The sequence below is a fragment of the Herpailurus yagouaroundi genome, unplaced genomic scaffold, assembly GCF_014898765.1.
Source record: "Herpailurus yagouaroundi ecotype Mexico unplaced genomic scaffold, PumYag 190, whole genome shotgun sequence".
In the NCBI taxonomy this organism is placed as follows: Eukaryota; Metazoa; Chordata; class Mammalia; order Carnivora; family Felidae; genus Herpailurus; species Herpailurus yagouaroundi.
The window spans coordinates 9745928-9769073 of NW_024412421.1; the positions used below are offsets into that span (position 1 = coordinate 9745928).

Here is a 23146-nt window from a genome sequence, read left to right on the forward strand (position 1 = left end):
GACGGGCGCGGGGGCGCGGCCTCCGTCCCCCGCCCCCAGCAGTCGCGCCGTCGCCGAGCGGGTGAAGGCCCGGGCCACAGGCTCTGGGGCCCAGCACCCAGCATTCCTATCCGCCGACACCCCAGCCGGGCCGGGCCCGCGGACATACAGGGCGCCTGGCCGGCGGAGCAGGAGCGTCACGCGGGCCTGACGGCGCCGGCGGGCGGTCGAGCCCAGGCAGCGTCGCGAGTCCGAAGCGCGCGGGGACCCGGACACTCGCCCCTGGGTTTCCTTAACAGTTACCCCGTCCCGCTTAGGCGGGTTACCCCTGAGTACCCCACTGGGCCTAGCAGCTTCCCTCGTGGTCCAAAGAGGAGATGATGCTTAGGGAATAAGAGAGGCTAGACCCTAAAGGAAAGAATATTAATCAACACACTGAAATGTAGCGCCAGTTAGGTGATCTTAAGGTTTTATTGTTTCCTAGTAGCCTCCAGCAGAATCTACAACGGACTTAATTCAGCAGGAAATAAAAATGTGTTCCCTCATACACCAGGAATATAAAATAGGAATATAAAATAATGCAGCTTCTTTGGAAAATAGTTCCTCAACAAGTTAAACACGAGTAACCATTTGACCTAGCAATTCCACTCCTAAGTACATACCCAAGAGAAATGAAAAACATTAACTCCACAAAAAATTGTACACAAATGTTGGTAACAGAATCATTCACAACAGCCAAGGGTAGAAAGAACGCTAATGTTCCTCAAGCGATGGGGGCATAAATAAGGTATAATCCATACAATGGACAATTATTCAGCCATGAAAATGAGTGAAGTAATGATACATGCTACAGCACGGAGGAACCTTGAAAGCATGCTAGTAAGTAAAAGCCTCACATAAAAGGCCACACATTGTGGGTCCATTTATATGAAATATGCAGAATGCACAAATACATGTATAGAAACAGAAAACACACGAATGGTTGCTGGCTGGGAGGAGTGGGATAGGGTGTAGTGGGGAGGGGGAGGCCAGGGATGAGGGAATTGGGGGGTAAAAAAATATGGATTTTTAAAAATTGCAATGACTCCACCACTCTGAATATACTAAAATTCATTTCACTGTACACTTTAATAAAGCAGTGACCAAAAAAAAAGTGCTATACCAAAAAAATGTTTAGCTCGAGGGTCTTACTCCTCATCATATCCCCAGGGTCTAGAATTGGGCCTGCTCCAGAGTAGGTGCTCAGTATATATTTGTTAAATCTTACAAACTTTCAAAAGAAAAGGACTAAACCATGTTCAAGGTCTCTTTTTAAGGTTATTAATTAAAATACAAGGTTCTCTCAAGGTTATTACCATCCACTTTGTAATTGTTAGAAACATCCTATTAAAGGGCCTGTGATGGAACACAATTTGGCTTTTGGGAGGATGGGGAAATTACTTACACCCCACACACTCTTCTATGTGAAGTCTATATGAATTTTAGGCTTCAGCTCCCTTTGGTTTTCCACCTATAGCCATTTGATTAAGATGCTCCGCTTTCAACTTTATTGGTAAAATAAAGGAAAGCTTTATTTTGAAAAATGAGGATATTTTCCAGGGAAGTAACCATTCTACTATATTTGAGCTCCCAAGATTTTTAAATCACAATACTGGGCCATCTATATTCAATCCAAGTCAAAATACAGTAACAAGATCCCACACACCAAACTTGTCCCATCACCATAAGGGGGGTTGCTAATAGATCTGCCTATATATATATATATATACACACACATATACATATACATATACATATACATGTATATACATACATACATATATATATGTATATATGTATGTATATATATATATATTCCACCAACATTCCACCATCTGAATTCTAAAGTGCTATACTCTTCCTTGAACTATATTGAGATAACCACTACTTTCGAAGTGTTAAACATTAGACAACCTGTTTTCTGTAATGACTTTGTAAAACCCTTAATAGCAACTTTTTAAAGTTCTGACTACATAAAAATTATAGTCTAAGTTTGAACTTCCTGAGGACTCAATAGGTGAGATTAGCCTAACTATATGAAATAATTTATTTGCATTTTAAAAGATTTTTTATTTATTGGGAGAACACACACACACACACACACACACACACACACACACACACACACACAAAGCAAGGGAGGGGCAGAGAGAGAGGGAGAGAATCTCAAGCAGGCTCTGAACTGTCAGCACAGAGCCCAATGAAGGGCTCAAACTCACGAACTGTGAGATCATGACCTGAGCCAAAAATGAAGAATTGGATGCTTAACCAACTGAGCCACCCAGGTGCCCCAGCATTTTAAAAAATGTTAAAGGTTTGTGCCTGAATATTTCACTAGAATAATTAGTATTGTTCTACCAACATTTTTTTGCTCTCCCACTCCAAGAAGGTAGCCAGGCTTTTGCACATTCTTCTCTCAAGGATTTTTTAGCAAGGTCAAAACTCGCCTTCTAAAACCTACCAGCACTTCTGGTTCTTTGCATTGTCTCCTACTCCCTGAGAGGACCAGGGGAGAAGGCAAAACACAGAACAATAAATACTTAGTGTGCCCAGCAAGACTGAACATAGGTACAGGGACTACCTTTATCAGTTAAGTCCTCAGGCCCGCATGTGGCAGGAAGTCAACCACACCAGACCTTAAAGAGCTGGTCCAGCTTAGACAAAAGTATCTTTAGAGTCCATGAGGGAATCTAGAGCTCTCTGCACCCCCACCCTCATTTCAGAGTACCATTTATGCTTTCTGGATTCTTCTGAGACTTTGGGCCCCAAAGTCTCCCAATAATGACTAAAAGACTGAATTTTCTGCCTTCTTCATAAGATGGTAACTGTGATTTAGCTTGAGTTAAAAGAAAATTTTTTATTAAAATTTTTTTTCAACGTTTTTTTATTTATTTTTGGGACAGAGAGAGACAGAGCATGAACGGGGGAGGGGCAGAGAGAGAGGGAGACACAGAATCGGAAACAGGCTCCAGGCTCCGAGCCATCAGCCCAGAGCCCGACGCGGGGCTCGAACTCACGGACCGCGAGATCGTGACCTGGCTGAAGTCGGACGCTTAACCGACTGTGCCACCCAGGCGCCCCAAAAGAAATTTTTTTAAAAGTATCACTTCAGACAAACCAGAGTTTGTGTGAATTAAGATTCACACCTAGATACATTATTGGTATTTACTCTTTTTAAATATCTGAAATCCTTTCACATTCGTGACTTCATTTGATTTCACTGTACTGTGAGAAAGGCTGAGTAGTTTTGTTGTTGTTGAAGATTCTCAACATCCTAGAAACTGAATTTCATTATCTAATCCAGTAGCTTTAAGTATACTCCCACAGAATTCTGGTGTTTCATTAGCGAGACCAATGTGTCCCTCTACTAAATCTAGCAGAGGGAGAAAAATAACCAACTCAAGTTGTAGGTTAAGAAGTTAATGGACATATTTCAATTTGGGGCTTTTCTTTCATAATTTTTCACAGCTTTTTGGTACCTGCCATAAAATACACAAGCAGTAAAATTTTCAGAAAAGTCTTACAGTAACTTTATCAGGTTTTATTCAACTTTTGTTCAGATATAAAATCTTACGGCTGTGGGGTTTTTTTTCTTTTTTTTTTTTTTTTTTACTTATATATGAAATTTATTGTAAAATTGGTTTCCATACAACACCCAGTGCTCATCCCAAAAGGTGCCCTCCTCAATACCCATCACCCACCCTCTCCTCCCTCCCACCCCCCATCAACCCTCAGTTTGCTCTCAGTTCTCAACAGTCTCTTATGCTTTGGCTCTCTCCCACTCTAACCTCTTTTTTTTTTTTCCTTCCCCTCCCCCATGGGTTCCTGTTAAGTTTCTCAGGATCCACATAAGAGTGAAACCATATGGTATCTGTCTTTCTCTGTATGGCTTATTTCACTTAGCATCACACTTTCCAGTTCCATCCACGTTGCTACAAAAGGCCATATTTCATTTTTTCTCATTGCCACGTAGTATTCCATAGTGTATATAAACCACAATTTCTTTATCCATTCATCGTTGATGGACATTCAGTGTGGAGGTTCCTCAGAAAATTAAAAATAGACCTACCCTATGACCCAGCAATAGCACTGCTAGGAATTTATCCAAGGGACACAGGAGTACTGATGCATAGGGGCACTTGTACCCCAATGTTCATAGCAGCACTCTCAACAATAGCCAAATTATGGAACGGCTGTGGTTTTATTACACACCTGTTCCCATCTTTTGGGCACGCTGTTGCTATTTAAGATGCTGAAATTACATTACACAGTATGACATAAGCAGAAAGCCTGGTGTCTGAAAAAAAAACTTAACGGAACCAACACTCTCTTTATAGGTGAGAAAACTGAGTCGCTAACAATACAACAACACACTTAACAAAATTATGGGACAACTTCTAAATCCCAGGGTTCAGGTTCTAAATCCAGTGTCCCCCTTCACAATGCAGGAAACTAGATCTGCCTAAGACCACGGCTAACACACAATGGAAGAGTGCCAGGAGAGAGCAATATCAATGTCCCAGTTCTTCAGGCGCTTGCTATTCTGCCAAGTTGTCTCTTACCTAATGGCCCCCAGCCAAGGACACTGAAAAAGAAGCATGCAGGATTTCTAATTGCAAACTAAGGTTAGTAGCCACACACAGAGTCATTGTTTTATTTTTTTAATTGAAATGACAATAAAATAAAATTTAAAAAGAACAGTGACCATTTTAATCCAACTTTTACTTTACAAATATAAAAATATAACCAAAACTTCGAACAGTTTCTTTTATACATTTTCTGTAAGTGTAATGCCATAAAAATTCTCAAAGCCAAACCATAAACAATGCTTGTACACTATGATGTAAACACAGTAACCAAAAGTTTTTAAGTGTTTAAGTGCACTGATCTCTCCCTCAACAGAGAACGTAATACATTTCCCCCATTTTTGTCTAGTTCTATGTACAATCTATCACTAAAATACAAATTACACCTAAACTGGCTACATCTAGACTCACTTAGGTTTTAGTCCATTTTTTTGTTTTGTTTTCACAAAAACAAGCTTGATAAATATGAGCTAATATTAGAATGTCTCCTATGGCTCAAATTATAGTATTGTTTTTCATCATCTATCTAAACAACAAAGGCAAACTACTTTAAATGAGTCAGTTTAACCCCAATAATAAGTGATGCAAAGCAAGTGGAACAATTATAGGAAATCAAACTTTTGTTAGGGAAGCAGACTTGTAGTACAATGAAAACCCACTAAAGCTTCTCTGGAGAAGCTGCATACAAAACTGCACACTGTCTCAAATAGTCGTAGTGACCAGGAGGTACTGTCCTGAACACTATGAACCAGTAAAAACATTAAGTTTGAGAAACTCCAACGTGGAAAAAGCTAATCTAGGCATTTCACCTCAAGCGACTGAGCAAGTACTCAAAGTCATTAACAACCGCAAGCATAAGAGTCACATCATTTAAGAAAGAGAATTTTTAAGCTGCTAATGCTTGCTGGTCTGTTGAATTTAGAGGACCTCTACCTACCTCTCTTCTAATTAAACATGAAGAAAGACTGGCGAATTTGACTATGTTTTATCTAAATACATGCTAATTTAATGGAACCCGTGAAAAAACAAAATAATAACTGAACCATATAAGCTGATAAAAAATAAAAAATCTTCCAGATCTCATGTTATAAAGTACAAATTCATAAAGAGAATTATCATAATGCCATTTTAAGTATTACCTACTTATTAAAAAACCACAATAGTCTTCATCACTTAAAAAAATTTCACTTTTCTTCAAAGGGATGTCAATTCTAAATATGACTGAAAACATCTGAGTAAAACTTCTAGTTTTTCCTCCAAGCTATTGAATATTTTCCAGTGCCATTTAGATTTATATACAATATGCACTACTTGGATTACTCTGAAAAAATAACACGACATATATTGTACTCCTACAATGCAAAAGAGGACTCTCATCTATAAACAAACCTGAAACATAGAAGGCATTCAAAAATACAAAATCAGTTCAAGAGCTCATTTTAAAATTATTCCGTATTTAGTATGTAGAGAATCAGAATGCACAATTTTAAGACTGTTAGTTTTTGCAGAGGTGTGTTAAGAACTTACATTAAAAGAGCTTAGCGTTAAGCAATGCCCATGTACCCTCTTCTAATGTGTAAGAATACATCAGATTTGAATTTCCTAGTTCTACTATTTCCATCAGGAAACCTAAAACACCACAGTATTGAGATACAACCGTAACTGACCAGTTCAAAGACAGTTTAAAACATTTGTGTTTGTTTGTTGTCAGTTTTACATCCCAAACCAGATCTTTTTACATTCTAAGGTTAGTAACCCAGACAGCTGAAATCAAAGGTGTTTCTTACCTCGGCCCCAACATATAAATGATGGACTCAAGTACTTAACACTGTGAAGTAGTGATCAAGAATTTCTAGGTCAAAGCCTATGTTACAAAGGACATGAGAACCTTCATATTAGATCTCTTCAACTTATACAGCATTTTATAAACCACACGAACCCACCTCCTTCCACCATCCCCAAATGACAAATACTAGCCTAGCACATCTGAAATGTGGTTACTGTAGCCTTTCACTTGGATGCCAGAAGCAACCAAGAAGGTGGACTGGATTAAGCTGTCTCCATCTTTGCCTTCCCCAATCTTGACAGGGCTCAGCAAATCAGTGAGCTCACCAGGAAAATTATAGTAAGTTATAAACATATTAATGTAAACCAGAGGAGTGGGACTGTTAGCCCTTGAGGGAGATGACTATCCACAGAATTAGTGGCTTTTTCAAAAAAACAAACAAACAAAAAAATCACTAATCATTTTTGGTCCTAAAGCCTGGTGGTGCTCACCTACTACAAAGCATGAGCATGGTCACAATCACTACTTGACACATAACCTTGTGATGGTTTGATGGGACCTCAACTAAATAAAATTGAACCTTTACTAATATAATTGCTCTTGGTCTAATTTTTTCAAGTCTCAATAGGGAAGAGTATGCAATGTACCTTTCAAATCACCCTATGTTCAGGAGAAAAAGCCTGTGATCACTACCATAAAGATATAAGAATTAATCAATAGTTCATTTCTGTTTATCTATTAAAAACTATAGCAATCTGTCTTAAGTAGTTGCATCTTACAAGATTTCCTTTTCACCAGACCTACCATCAACAAGTGTGCTACAAGGCATATACACAAAATACTTTGGCCATTAAGCTATGACACAGCCAACAAACTCCTTTGCCCTAGGAGTCTTTTTTTATTCCCCCAAATTTGATCCTAATTTAGTAGTGTTATTTTAAAGAGCTTTTAAAATTTGGTATTTTTCTCTTAGGCTGATAAAATCTATCCTCTATCCTGTTCTTATATTTCAGTTGATTCAAATTATTCCAAAATATTTTTGAAAAGGCTTATGTCACTTGCTAAAACCAAATTTTCGTTTCTATGGATATAAACTGAAATGACTAACTTTGCAATCCAAAGAGCTCAAAACCTAACAGACCCACTTTTAGAAACTTCCTTTACAGACCACTATTTTACCATGACTAAGAATGTCACAACACAAATAATTAATACCTCCATTATGTGAAGGAAAAACATCTCAATCAGCTCTCAATGGGTCTCTTTTTATACCAAGTCCCACAAGTTTCCCTAAGCTAGCCAATTTTAATGACTCCTCATATGTTTAAGGTCTGTTGCTTGCGAACAAAGGTCTGAACGTATCAGTATAAAATGTACAAGTCAGTAATATACTGGGAGCTCTGCTGTAGTACAATTCAGAGTGCTTTGTTTCAGGAGTTACACCTTGGGATCCATCAAGCAAATCTAGTTCCCAAAAATAACATAGGTTCCTCGTCACAAAAATCTAGAACACAGTCTTGGAGTATACCCCAACTATGACCTCAGAACAAGGGTCCCATAAACTCGACTGACCTAAATCTGCCATTGTCTTTAAATATTCATCAGCCTACGAGGGGGGAAAAAAACCAGTCCTCACCTGTAAGAATTTTCCAAGTTTAATGTGAAAAACAAAAATACAAATAGAAAGAAGTCCATACTCTTTAATGTTGTACAAAAAGTAGGAGTAGAACCAAAAGTAAATTAAACTTTATCACATTTGTTTACACCACTATCTAGTTCTTCGTATTAACTTTACTATTCAAACAGAAAGTAGGTAGCAATTTAGGGATTGGGGAAGAGATAAAAAACAAAACAAAACAAAACCAAAAAAAACCTTGTCTACCATGTTTATTCTACAATGTGTTATAGCTGTGCTCACAGAGACGGCTTCTTTTACTTCTCCACTGTGCAGGAATTCAGTTGTATATAAAATTGAACCTGAATTTTAGAAAGAACAATATCTTTATTAAAAACAGCATAATTTACAAAGTTTTTTACCTTAGATGATGATAAAGAAATGTGAACATTTCTGCCCTCCTTTGACATTATTGGCATTTTCTATACGGAGACATACTTTTTCTATCACCTGTCTGGTCTTACACATTAAATAAGTGTTGTTAAATACTTACAACTAAAAAGAAAATTTAAGAGTGTACATTTGATTAATTATCCACTAACAAGTTCCTTGTGGGAAGGAAAATTTTTATACCTCATGGTACTCTGCCATTCAGCACAGTTCCCGATACCTGATAAGTGATGTTAGGGCTCTTTTTCATATGTCATACTTCAACTTTTAACCCATCATTAGACCAAGAGGAGCAAAAGATAAAGTTTGATTCGTGTAACAAAATAGAAAGACCAATTTCCTAATCAACAAGGTTTCACAGAAAGCCAAAATCACTACTGGAAATGTTTTTGAACTAATATTTATGTCAGCATTTGCCAGGCGCCTGGCACTATTGTTAAGCACTTCAGATGCATCATTTTACTCACTCCTCACAATTCTATGAAGTGGGGACTACCACCCTGATTTACAGGTGAAGAAACAAGCAAACAGTAGAGTTTGTCCAAGGTCACACTGCCAGGAAGTTATTAAAGGTAGAATTCAAATCCAAACACTGCCCTCAGAATCTATATTCTTAGCTACCACATTGTTCTGCGATCCCTATCCATAGAAGGCTCCTCAAACAGTACAAGCCAACTTTTTTTTTTAATGCACTTATCACTCTACCTGCCAAAAGAAACACAAAAAACCTCCGTGTATGTCAAAATTCAAGACTTAATCCCACAAACCCAATAGGTCTAACTATAGCAGGTTTTGAAGACGATAGAGAACATACTACACCAAGAGATTCAATTCTCCACATTTTTATACAGATAATTTCCCTGGTTTTTATTATACACTGCTGACTGCCATTTTACCATCTCTTCTTTGAATGAAGACTTCAATCTTAACAGTAAAAAAAAAATAAATCAGATTTGGGGAAGAGCACCGCTGGTACACTTCTGGTATTTACAAGAATGTCATGCTGCAACTTGAGGAGTCTGGGGACACTTTTTAGTCAGTCATATTTACTCTATGGCTTGTACATTAACTATGAATCCATCTACGTGTTAGTTTCCTTAAAAACAAAAATTCATAATTACCCCTTCTCAACCAGCTCAGAATATTTTAAATCTGGCAATTCAGACTAATCAGCCACAGAATGTTCAACTTTCTATACCTGCTCAGAAGCTGAGGGAGACTGGAAATGATGGGTCCATATCCTGGTGCATTGTCATATAATTCAAACAATGGTGCAGCTACAAGCTTGTAATTTTTAGGGACTGCAAACAAGGCTAAAATAAAATAAAACAGTATTCATTTTCTGTAAATTCTTATACAATCACTGCTTCTACTTCATTCATAAATTCATCACTCACTGGTTTTACATTTGAGAAACTTTTGAGGAAAAAGGTAATTCTCATTAACACATTTTTTGGTTGTATCTTCTGGGCAAAGTTCATAGTTCATGTTGCTAACAAGTAAGAGCATCTTAGAAGTGCTGGCCCTGGGAACAAGGAGAAGAGCAGAGCCTCGGGTTTATAATTTATTAATTCCATTTTTAAGACATGGAATAATTATTTGTTAAACTGTACAACAGATCTAAATATGGTATTAAAAAAATCAGTTCATCTATCATCTAAAATTTTCAGTTTGTTACAATGTATCAATAGAGTGATTTCAAAATGCCACCAAATGGCATTTTATGCTCTAGTTAAATTTACTTTCCCCCCTATAGCATGACTGGCACACCTATAAGAAAAACTAGTGAATTCTGTACATAGTATGTGCTTTTATTTTCAGAATAAATCCAAAATTTTAAGGAACGTGGAGAAAACACCAATAGAAGTATTCTTGAAATTACTCTACAAAAGTTTTTAGGTGGGTGCTTTCGAAAACAAACTAACTTACCTTTCTCTTGAAGTTGAACCAAAAATAACTTCTTATGTTCCTTGGGCTTTGTAATATGTGCAGGAATATACGGATACTAAAATAGCAGAAGAGAAGAATTTGTATTTGCCAAGACATCCCTTAATCAACTCCATACCTTTATTTATCAACTTCTTCCATTTCATACCTTACGATCAAATATCAACCTTTAGAGACTAAGTTCTCATAATGCCAACACAATTTTACTTAACATGTATCCTGTGGTTTCAATTATTTCTTTGTATGTTTATTTCCCAATACAATGTATACTGTTGGGAGAACTAGAACCCCTTCTAGTCTGGCCTTGACCAAAACCTAGTACCTAACAGATGTTCTAATAGACAAATGCTTAATAAACACAACGTAATAAGTAGAAAACCATTCAAGTCAATTAAATATGCAGTCGTAGGACTGACAGCTTGAGAAATTTACAACCCAATGAAGTCTGACATTAAGTACTGTTCTAATAAAAGTTGTTTTAAAAAAAAATTCACTAAGTTTAATTTTCTAGAATTCTGATATGGACACATTTGCTATATTAAAAGTTTAAATATGGCCCGTGAGGTATTTGACAAGATGCTCCTCCCCCAATGATGCCACACACACACACCAGATGCACGCTTCAGGAACACCAGACGAGCAGTGGAAGGGGAGTCCTATCAGCTGGAGAGAATCAAGTTGCTTGTGAAAATGCAGAAAATATTTTGGAGAACTTAAGAGATTCTAAAGAAAATTAGAGAGGGGAGGCTACAACCTCAGAAAGAATTTTGACAGAGCAAAGTTTAAAAGTCTGGGATACAGATCTCTCCTGCACCTCCCCATAATACATTCAGAAAAATCTACTTTGGCTTTGGGAGTTGTATTTGAGGGCAGGGCAATTGAAAAATGCTGAAAATAGATATAAGGGGAGAGTAGGATAAAACAGAGGCAGCCAAAAGAAGGAAATATCCCCCACATTTAATGTAAGAACTTACACTGAGAAGCTAAAGGTCTTTCCCAAGATTACACAAATAAGTAGTGACATCAGGATTCAACCTCATCTATTCAACCATCATCACACTATAAAAGCCTGTTACTTCCCACTATGCTACCCCTCACTGGATTATCTCAGTATTCCAGTCAGAATAATTACACAGCGCAGCCATCCCTAAAGTATGATAAATGAAGACAACCATCCCAGGCTTTGGAGGCACCCTACATGATCATGAAAACCAGGCACTGGCAGTAACAAACAAAAAGGTAAGTACTAGTTTGAATAGCACAGGCTATGGGAGACCTGTGGTTCACATAAAACAGAAGCTCCCACACCATGACCAAACCAAAGTGACTGGCATTAATTACCCCAATTTTCTTCTACCTATGGCTACATGTTCCTTTTCTTTTAAGCCTTTCTTCTCCAGTCTTCCTCTTGGTGTTTATTTTAAGCCAAGGGCACTTTATACAAAACGACAGGGAGACGGTGTCATGCTCTTTTCCCACTGACACCTAACCACTACCCCAAGTGTATTAAATAAACACGTAACACCTACACACAACACCTGCGTTACACCTCATGCTAGCAGAGCCAACCCTAGGTTTCAGTGAATTAAAGTAACTGTCCTAGCCCTTCGGTAGGGGAGATGAGGGCATTTAGAAAGTAGCCTGGAAAACTTATTACTGAGCTTCCAGTTCGATCAAAGAATGTTCAAGAAACCATAAAAAGTTTAAAATAATTGTTTCATGTATCTTTGGACCAGAACTTCACTATTTCCAGATAGCAGATACTTTCTTAAGGCCAGGACAATCCTCAGGGAGTGAGTACTAGCACCAGCTTCCACAGCACCTTATCTTCCTATCCTTCAGCTATACTAGAGAGTCAGAAGGAAGAGGACAGACATAATAATCTAATCTTTACTTGGTTGATATTTCGTATGATTCTTAACCTGGAACACCACATAATGCAAAGAAGGTATCCAAGTCATAGAGCCTTGTCTATAGGATTCAGGATCAGAGGCTCTCATTAGTTAAAGGTGAGAAAACTTGGACATCAGTACCATCATCAATCATTACAATGTATTAAAACACAACAAATGTATTTAAATCCATGAGGTCATATGACACTTTAAAAGGTCAATGAAACACACTTTTTGTGCCCCTCATCACCCACCTCAGATCCCATCCCACTTCAGATTTCAGGGCAGCTTTGTTGGGAAGTGCTAGAAAGCTCCCAGCTTGCTGCCACTGTCTCAGTCTCTGTTTTTCAGCCTCAAAGCATTTCCAAAGCCCCCAAAAATCAACCAATGCTCAGACTCAACATGAAAGTGCAAGGGAGTTAATTTAACCCCTATCCAATGGGGTATGAATCTCCAGTCTTCCATCCTTCTGATGGAACAATTTGGTACATTCCACATGGTTCCTCACAGTCCTCAGCAGGATCCAGTTGCCCACAGTTATAATAAAATCAATTATGTGCCCTTCTTTTTTTGACTATTGCTGTTTCTGGTTGCCCTCTCCTATCAGTCTATTGCTTTCTGGGATCACTTCCCAAACAAAATGTCTGTACCCCAGTCTTTGTCTTCTTCTTTCTCTTGAATAACATCTTTGGAGGATACTAATAAATTCATTCATTCTTATGAAAAGACGCATCTATTCTTTCCTATACAAACTATACCTCACGGTAACCAAATAGTTGATGAGAGAAGTTTTCCTTAAAACTATCACAACCGTAATGAAACCCAAAAAACTATTATCAATGAGCCACTAACATTACAGAAAGAGACAACCAGACATTAAAAAACTTCTGATGGAAGTGCACGATACCATCGGTGGCAGCCATCCTCCAAGATGACCCCCACGGTCTCCAGGTATCCACACCTTTGTGCAGTGCCCTCCTACAACGTACCATGTTGGCTTGTGCAACCAATAGCATACAGAAGTAAGTGATGGTATGACACTGTCAAGATTAGGTTATAATAGACCACAACTTCCTCCTTGAGCACTCTCTCTGTCACTATCTCTATATCGGATCTCAAGCTCTAGTGGAAGCCCGCTGCCTTACTGGGAGTTACACTGTGGAGACGCTTCACGGTAACAGAGAGAGGCCTTGGGTCAACACCCAACAAGGAACTGAAGCCTTCAGTCCAACAGTCCAGGAGGAGAGGCCCGCTGACAAACACATGTGTGAACCTGGGATTAGATCCTTCAGCCTGAGTCCAGCCTGGAGGGGATGCAATCCCACTGACAACCTGACCATAACTTCATGAGACCATGAGCCAGAACTACACAGCTAAGCAGCTCCCAGATGCCTGAACCTGAGAAATGAAGATAACGAATGTTTGCTGTTTTAAGCTGCTAAGTTTGGGGATCATTTATTATGCAGCAATAAACAATATACTGCCTATGGTAAGTAAGCCTTGCACTCCCTCATTAGCCAAATCCAGCCTCTTGATCTAACTACCAGTTTTATAGGACAGAAGCCAAAGAGCTACATGTTCAATGACAACAGGCAGATGCAATCAGCAATGGAAACACAAAAGACTTTAAATAGCTTGCTTTCATTAACAAATAAATTACAAGGAAAAAAAGAAATAGGAAACCAACCAGCCAAAAGAGATTTACGAGACTATCCTAATTTAAACAAATTAGAAAACAAAATAAAAATAAAACTTGAAACTAGTCAAGGGATATACATATTTAATGAGCTCATGGAATAATTTATTAATGTGAGAATGTGTATTGTGGTCGTGTTTTTAAAAAGACCCTTGTGTTTTAGAAATACATACTGAAATATTTACATTCCAAATGATACCTAGGATTTGCTCCAAAATAATCCAAGGTGAGGGCAGGGGAAATGGGGTTGCAGGTGAAGTCTGACCATGAGTTGCTAACTGTTAACCTGTGGATGACAGGTAATGGGATTCATGTATTTTCACTATTCCTTCTACTTTTGTATGTTTGAAATTTTCCTTTAAAAGAACAAATGCTTGGCTTTTTCATTTTTTATCTAAATTAAGGAGAGAGAAAAGAAAATTTCAAGTCAAATTCTACTACACTCTTTTCAAGTGGCTAGAATTAAATTCGTTTTCTACTTACCCAAATGCCCAGCAAATATAAATGAGCACTGACCTGAGGAGGTTCAAAATTTGGTCTCCACCAGTTACCAATGCAGTCATCAATGACCCAGTCTTGCAGGACTCCATCTTGACGACCCAGTATCTGTTAAAAAGAAATAAGACACCCAATAAACAATCCATTTATATCCTTCTTTTGTGAAAATACAGATTTCCTCTTTATGACTTTTTATCTAATATTACCTGTGTCACTCGGCCCAAGACATACACTATGAGTGCCAAAATGGCAATCTAGCATCAACATAACTATACAGGACCAACGAATCTGTTGTTACATCCTGACCACACATGGAAAACCAAAGGTGATGAATTACTTACATCAGCCAATGCCATACATACAATAGTGTTTTCCAGAATCAAGCTGAGGCTTATGTAAATCACCCACCTACCTAAATTATAGAAAAGTGTTCCAAATTCACAATTCTCATTTTTATAAATCTGTGCATTACATTAGACTTAAGTTATTTTAATCAAAATCACACTCCATACATTTTTATTGGTCGAACATGGTTCTACAAGGTTTACCATGAGAAGTTCCCTGTCCCACTTTCCCAATTTCCACTGGCTACAACTTTCAACTCTTAGCTGTTTTCCAATACTTGCCTCTATTTTTACAAGCATTCCCCTTGTTTTTAAATAAACTGTTTAAGTTTCAGAGGGTTGCTGGAGAGAAGGTAGGCAGGATGATGGGATAAATGGGTGATGGGTATTATTGTTGTAATGAGCAACTGATGGATCACTAACTTCTATTCCTGAAACTAATATTATACTACGTTAATCACAATTTAAATAAAAACTTGAAACAAACGAACAAAAAACTGCTCCAGATTTACTGAAAAAAAAAAAAAAATGCAAAGATGCTACAGACTTCCTATATATCCCATACCCGGTTTCCCCTATTATTAACATCTCACAATAGGACAGCACGTTTGTTACAACTAAGGAACCAATACTGATACTTTATAATCAACTGGAAGCCCATACTTTATTGCGATATCCTTAGTTTTTGACTAATGTCCTTTTCTAGTCCCAGAATCTCCTCTAAGCTACTACATTTAAATTATGCACAATTTTTCCCGTAGACTGTAACAGTTTCTCAAAGTTTCCTTGTTTTTGATGATCTTCACAGTTTTAAGGAACACTGATCAGATATTTTGCAAAATGCTCAATTAGACTGGGATTATAGATTTTGGGAAGTTTGGAGAGGAAGACCACAGAGCTAAAGTACCATTCTCATCACATCACATCAGGGCACGTTCTATCGGCAGGACTTTTCACTGATGTTAATCTTGATCACCCGACTGAGGTAGTGTTTATCAGGATTCTCCACTACAGTTACACTTTCAATGCACTCTTTTTGGCATTTTTTGATTACCTTATTATGTTTTTATAAACCTAAAGAAAAAAAACCATTAACACCCTCTACTGTGGGTGAGAATTTGGATCTTAAAAATTACATCCTCCATTCATACTTTCTCCTCCACCATTTGATTAAGTTTATATTCGGTACTTAAATTACTGTAACTAGGTGAATCAGACATACCAGAGTGTTTAGTAAACCATAATTACATTTTGTTACTACGCAACTAACCTTTTCTTTCAGAGTTAATAACTATCTCATATATCCGTATCATTCACTATCACTACTTCATCTCCACATTCTCCCAAGAATTTAAATTTTTTCTCAAAACATCAAATTTTCTATCACTTTCATTTTTTCCTAAGACACTTTTGTTTTGTTTTGGAGAGAGAGCACACACACACAACTGGGGGAGAGGGGCAGAGGGAGAAGGAGGGAGAGAGGGAGAGAGAGAGAGAGAGAGAGAGAGAGAGAGAGAGAATATATCCCAAGCAGGCTCCACATCTAGCTTGGAGCCCAATGCAGGGCTCAATCCCATGACCCCACGGTCATGTCCTGAGCCAAAATCGAAAGTCTGACGTCACTCAACCAACTGATCCACCCTGGCGCCCCACTGACAGACTTTCTATATCCTCCACCGCTCTGTAGATGCTCTCAGCCCTGCCTCACAGTTGGAGGCCTAGGACTTCCCTTTTCCTCTTTCCTGTGTTGTTAGATCCTCTCTATATTCTGAATACTGTATCTTCTTAGTTTTTTCTTTCATTTTGGTGGTGAAGACCCTCCCAGGAAGCTCCCGGGAGCTTCCTGGGAAAAGGTACAAGAGATATATTTCTGGAAACTGTAGGTCTAGAAATAAATTTTTTACCTGTACATTTGATTTATGGTTTGATTAGACAGAAAATTCTATAACAGAAATCATGTTCTCTCAGAATTACAAAGGCATGTTCCCAGACCTTTTAACTTCGGTGTTATTTCTAGGAAGACAATACCATTTCTAATTTTGATGCTTTGGATTTAATTCCTGTCTCTCCTCCCTTCCCCAACTTTGGAAGTTTTTAGGATCTTCTCTTTATCCTTACGTACTTAAAATTTCAGGAGCGCCTGGGTGGCTCAGTTGGTTGAGCATCTGACTCGATTTTGGCTCAGGTCATGATCCTGGGGTCATGGGATCGAGACATGTGTTGGGCTCTGCACTGAGCATGGAACCTGCTTAAGATTATCTCTCTCTTCCCTCCCCCACTGTCCCTCCATTCTGCCCACATGCTCTCTCTCTCTAAAATAAAAAAAATTAAATTTCATGATGATAGGCCTTTGCATGGATCTTTTAACATTCATTATAGAGGGAAGGCCAATAGGTCTTTTTTAATCTGAAAACTCATGTTATTTGAGTTTGGGAAATTTTCTTGAGTTATTGTTTTGCTATTCCTCCTTTGTTCTATTTATCTATATTCTGGTCCTTCTAGAATGACCCACTAATTTTGTCTTTTCTTACCTTTGTTTTACCTTTTCATTCTACTTTCTAGATTTTGCCAATTCAATCTTTTAACCCTCTACTGAATTTTTTGTTTCTGCTAACATTTTAATATCATGGGTTCTTGTTGGCTGAATAGTCTTTTTTATGGCACAGTGTTCCACACATGAGCTATCTCCTTTCATCACACCAAAAATACGAGTCATAATTTTGTTGCTGAGTTTTCTGTTGACTTTCATTTGCTTCTTTTACTCTCTTTCTTCTTAAGACACTTTCTCCAAAAGCCTGGCTCACAATTAGGGGTAAAGCAATAAGATGCTTAACTATCACCTCTCTGTGATAGGATCACACTGTTCTTGGGGAAGATTCTCAAATACTATCATCTGGAGGGTTGTTTGTTTGTTTGTTTGTTTGTTTTGGACTGGCCACTTTCTCCAGAAACAAAACCTCCAACCTTCAGCCCAGAGTATGTATGTAAGCCTAGTTGTCACCATTTTATGAGTCTAGTAGAAGTCTAGAAGTCTCACTACTGAGGATGTAAACTCTCACTTATTCTCATCTCCTCTACTTTTTCAATGCTTAGTGTTCTCTGAGTGAATAGCTAACTGACAATCAATCACCAGCTAGTCTTTGTCTAACTGTACAGAGTGGGGAAGATGACCTAGATATAGAAATATGTCCTATACAAACTGTCAATCAACCCAGTTTTCAGTCCATGCATGCCCCCACTTTCATGGGCACCTGGCACTTCCAATCCTTCAACCTTTTGCTCTGTAGTGCTAGGTCCTGGACTACCTTCCTGTTGAGAGTTTCTGCTAAGACAGATGTGACTTGCCCATCTGCTTTCTAGCTCCTAAAATTTCTTTTTCGCTTTTGTCTCATCTTAGACTCCTTCAATCCTACTGACTTTATATCTTAAATAAAAAAAACAAAAACTCTTTACTTCCTTTTTGGTAGAGTTTTGAGAAGGGGCTGAGCTAAGCAAGTAGGTCCAATCAACCACATATGAATGGAAGTCTAAGCACAGCACAATATTTAAAAGTTACAATGCACTAGAAAAAATACTAGAAAGATAAACCAGTAGGTCAAAGTGGTAGAATTACAGGTGATTTTAGCTTTGTTTCTCCTTCTGCTTTTCTGTATCTGCCAAGGTTTTGGCACAAAACGTATATTAGTTTTGCAATTAAAGAGGGAAGGATTGCATGCTAAAAAGTGAAAACAACCTGCAATCTCAAAATCTCGAGCATCTATATACATTTGGCCCCTAGTCTTTAGAGGCAGACATTAGAGTGCTTTTAAAAGGTGGCACAATTTGAGTAAAGGTTAAAAGATAAAAGTGCAAAAACGAAAATAGGTATTTAGCAGTAATCATTCTCTTGTCAAAACCCTATAGCGGTCTACACTGGAATAATACTACATTCAAATCTCCAGCCACATGACATACTAGCTGTAAACATCAAGCAAGTTACTTGAACCTCTGGGCCCAGTATCCCAATGGGTAAAATGGGATTAATAATAGTACTTCCTCCAAGGGCTGTTGTGATGGTTGAAGGAGTTATTGCATGTAAAGCACTCAGAACAGTGCCTAGCACAGTAAGTACTCAATAAATGTTGGCTTTTATTAACCATTATTGTTAGAACAACATTACAACAACAAAAAAAGTTAAGATAAAGCACAAGATCAACTTGCAAAAATTAAACATTGTAGTAACACTGTTGTTTATGTTTTATTTATTGAAAACTATTCAAAAAAAACTTATCCTTTCCACAAGAGATAAAAAGCCTAATTATCCATTAAGTTGGTGGTATTCAGGGCAAGAATCAAACTGCAAAAGTGGTTAAATGGAAAAATACCTCTGTCATTAAGCGTTTTAGTCCTTCGACTTCATCTTCTCCAGGGTTAAGTTCACCACCAGGTCTGTATAAAAGTTAAGAATTTCAGCTTTCAACTTAATACAATTTTAGGGTAACAGGAAGAAAAAAAATAATGCTTAATTTCTATCATGTAACTGAATAACACATATTTCAATGTTGCCTAAGGCAATCAAAGGAAACAAATGTAAAGGGAGGGGAAAGAATGTGCTAGAAAGTTGAATTCATTGTATTAAGTCACCAGACAGTACACAAACCCTAGTTTTAAACAAACAAAACGTGTAACATAACAAATATAACTGCTGGCCATGAGTCCATCCCAATCTCTTCTCTCTGGAAGCTATCTGGTGAAAATGGATTATAGAAACGCCCAGAGAGGCAGTGGACCACATTCTTTAGGTCTGAAAAATGGGACATTTTTCAAGAATTCCTATCTAAGGATTTGACCTTTTTGGTATAATCTGGTCAAATAGTTGTGGACTAAATGTATAATACTGAGAGATTTATAAGTTTAAATGATAAAACTAAATAGTTATCTATAAATATGTAAGTCATTTTAAGAAAAATAAACACTATTCATCCTAAGAAAGAAATAATATCAATTGTTCTTAGTAATGCTACAATGATACCTAGAAATTGAATTTGGACTTATTTGCTGTACAGGGCTTCTATCAGGCTCAATTATTAGCAATATACAGACACATGCAGATTTCTAATTAGGCAATAAATGAGCACTACCCTGGAGGAAAATGACTTTATGAATTCCTCTTTCTGAAGACTCCATTAATAGTGTTTGCGGAAATGAATAAGGTCTAAAACTGTATTCCAAAGCTGCATAAAACAGCAATCCTAAAAGCTGTCTTGCTGTTAATTTCCAGTGACACTTACAATTTGAAGAAAGTTGTGCCCAGCTGCAGCAGTAACACATGTGGTAGCCGGTGTTCATGGACAATCAGAACCCCTTCTACGGTCCTTCTCATTCCAATTTTATCAAATTCCTCCCTCATGCGCTGAAATCTGGCTGCAACAGAGCTGTCCTTCTCATAGAGGGGCTCTTTTGTACCAAAAGTATAATTGGTAAGAGGGTACCTGTGATCCAAAGACAAACATCTCACCTGAGAACTGAAGACAATAATTTACCATGACAGATTCCAACCACGGATAAAGAAACTATGGTATAAAAGTGTATATGTTGTACTCAGAGACACAGGATTTGTCCAAAGTTACATAGCTAGTTAATGTGACAGCAAAGATTAGAATCCAGCTCTCTGGACTATAAAGTCAGAGCTTCCATTAGATCAACCTGCTGCCCACACTTGAACTTTCAACTATACACAACACCATCCTTAAGGCCCTCAAATGCTTAGAGAAGTGGCCACCTGGATGTCTGGTACTCCCCTGGTTTTTTATCACGGCTGCCATACTAATATCGACAACCTAGCTAATGCTCCCTAGGGCTCCTCTACCAATCTAATCAGAAATTCTATTAACTATAGGTGTTAAAGACTGATACTTATTTTTCTACAAGATCAGCCACTACTTTCCATCATCTCTTCAGTTAGCAAAGCAGGGACTTCTCCATTGTACACCAAGCATTATGCCCAGTGCCTGATACAAAGTAGGCATTTATGCAATGTTTCCTAAAATAAAGTATATTGTGGGGAAGAGGACTTGTTTTCAAGTTAGATTATAATGCACCCTGGTGAAATGAGTTCACATCAGTGATTTTTTTTCTGAATACTGTATTTATACAGGAGAGGAAACGTTCTGTAAATTCATCAACCCACAACTTTTTAAAAATTTTTTGTTTATTTATGTTTAAGAGAGAGAGAGAGAGCACAAGCAGAGGAGGATCAAAGAAAGAGGAAGACACAGAAAACTGAAGCAAGTTCCAGGTTCTGAGCTGTCGGCACAGAGTCTGACAGAGGGCTTGAACTCAAGAGCCCTGAGACCATGATTTTGGCCACAAAGTTGGACACTTAAACTAAATGAGCCACCCAGGCATCCCCATCCACCCATAACTTTAATGGGGCAAAAATGAAAACATTTCACCAAGTTAATTCTACGTAGTCATTTGATGCAAATTGGTCCAGGAATAAAGTTAACTCAAGAGAAAACCATGCGCCCTAGCTCTAATTACCAAAGTAATCCAGAAGCTGTGCTTTCACATGAAAAGAAAAAAAAAATTACCTTTTCCACTTCATGGAAATCTTATGAAGATGTTTTGAAGAAGAGATCTGAAATTAAACTGCTATTATGCTAATGTACTGGCTAGAGATATTAGCTTGTACATACACCACTATCTACCTACAGATTTAATAAACCTAACATTTTTATTATCTAACTTTCCAAGCCAGCACCTGTTTTGCCAAATAAAGCAATAACAACCACCATCTTTTCCATTTCAAATCGCTGTTGAAGGGAACAAGTCCATTTATTTGAATGTAAAATAGAGAAACACTTAAAGTTTCTCATGGAAACCCCAGTATCAGTAAATTCTTGTACCTTATAAATACTGACCAGTATAAACTGGCTACTTTCCTCCATTAGGGTCAGCACCACGGTGGGTCACAAACTCTAAGATATTATTTAAAGCAAAAAAAAAAAAAAAAAAAGAAAAAAGAAAGAAAGAAAAGAAAAAGGATATTCTGACAATTTCTTGATCAAGACAGAGCCCAAACGCCAATTACCCGCCACTGCAAGATGACTTTTGTGAGTGACATCGACACGCAAGGGCTTGAAGAGCTTAAACAGAAAAGTGTTGAAAATAAAAACGCAGGCCACAGTGGATTCTCTGGGGCTGCAGGCTGGTCCCCTCCACGGTCTGAATGAAAGCCCAACCCTAACAGAATCCACCCTAAGCTGGGGGCCTACGCGGTGGTTGACTCCGGTCGCTGCGGCAGTCAATGCCGCAGGTGAATGCATAGGGTAAGCCAGCTAGTTCTGAACACAGGAATAAAATGTGCTGCATTCAAGAACCCAAATGCAATTAAGCAGTTAAGAGAAAAAACCTAAACCTAAGCTTCATACCGAGATCTCGAAAGCTTACCGCTACAGAAAAGTGAAAACTGCAAAAACGATACATTACACCATTCATACCAGATAAAAAAAACACAAAAACAATACCACAAACGTGATGTGAAAACAGAAACATTGGACGGGAAAAATAAACACACCTTTTCCAGTAGTTTACCTCTGGAGACGTGGGGAGGGGGTGAGTTCAAAACAAACTTGGGATTTTCCTAGAATGACTGAATGGAGGGGCAGGGGAGCAAGCCTTCTCTCCAGAAAAGGAAAACCCTCCTCCCAAGTAGGACTCTAACCCCATGGCGCCCGAGGACCAGGAAAGGGCCCCGAGGGATCTTCAAAAGCGCGCGTCCGCGAGCGGGACTGGAGATGGTGGGGAGGCGTGGAGCCCGCCGAGGGCCAGTGACGCGCCAGAAGACCTGGAGTCTTTAGGAGCGCTAAAGAGGAAGGGAGTGCCCGCGAAGGCAGCGCGCTAAGGCCAGGCCGCACTTACAGATTGATGGTTCGCTCCAGGGTGAGGGGCTTCGTCTGCTGGATGTACTTGTTGCCGAACTGGTTGACCCCTCGGGGCCAGCCGGTTTGTGAGCGATTGGGCGGCACCACGGACATGCTGACTAGCTAGAATACTGGCGGCGAGAGGAAATGGGGCAGGCAGGGAGACTTTCCCTGTGCCGGGAGCGGTTATTCGCGTTCTCCTCAGCAGACGCCACCCGCCATTAACATGAGAGGGCAAGAGGAGGTAAAGGCACGCCGGAAGTGCATCCGGAGCGTCTGGCGGCAGGAAGTGGAGCGGCGGTGGCTGGCCTAGCCCAGCACCACTGGGCCAATCGCTGATGAGATGACTGCAATATCTGGAGTTTCCATTGGTAAATCAGGAATGGGCTCCTCCTCCTCTTACTTTCGCA

General features: G+C 38.6%; 1 protein-coding gene across 1 annotated transcript; it reads right to left on the reverse strand.

Moving 5' to 3' along the window:
* Nucleotides 1-8027: 8027 nt before the first annotated feature.
* On the reverse strand, nucleotides 8028-22998 carry NUDT21 (nudix hydrolase 21). The gene is made up of 7 exons (XM_040498054.1): nucleotides 22735-22998; nucleotides 20103-20303; nucleotides 19197-19260; nucleotides 14507-14596; nucleotides 10385-10460; nucleotides 9654-9768; nucleotides 8028-8367 (listed from the first exon to the last, which is right to left on the reverse strand). The coding sequence occupies exons 1-7, from the start codon at nucleotides 22848-22850 to the stop codon at nucleotides 8346-8348; spliced, it is 684 nt and encodes a 227-aa protein (XP_040353988.1). The 5' UTR covers nucleotides 22851-22998; the 3' UTR covers nucleotides 8028-8345.
* Nucleotides 22999-23146: the final 148 nt, after the last annotated feature.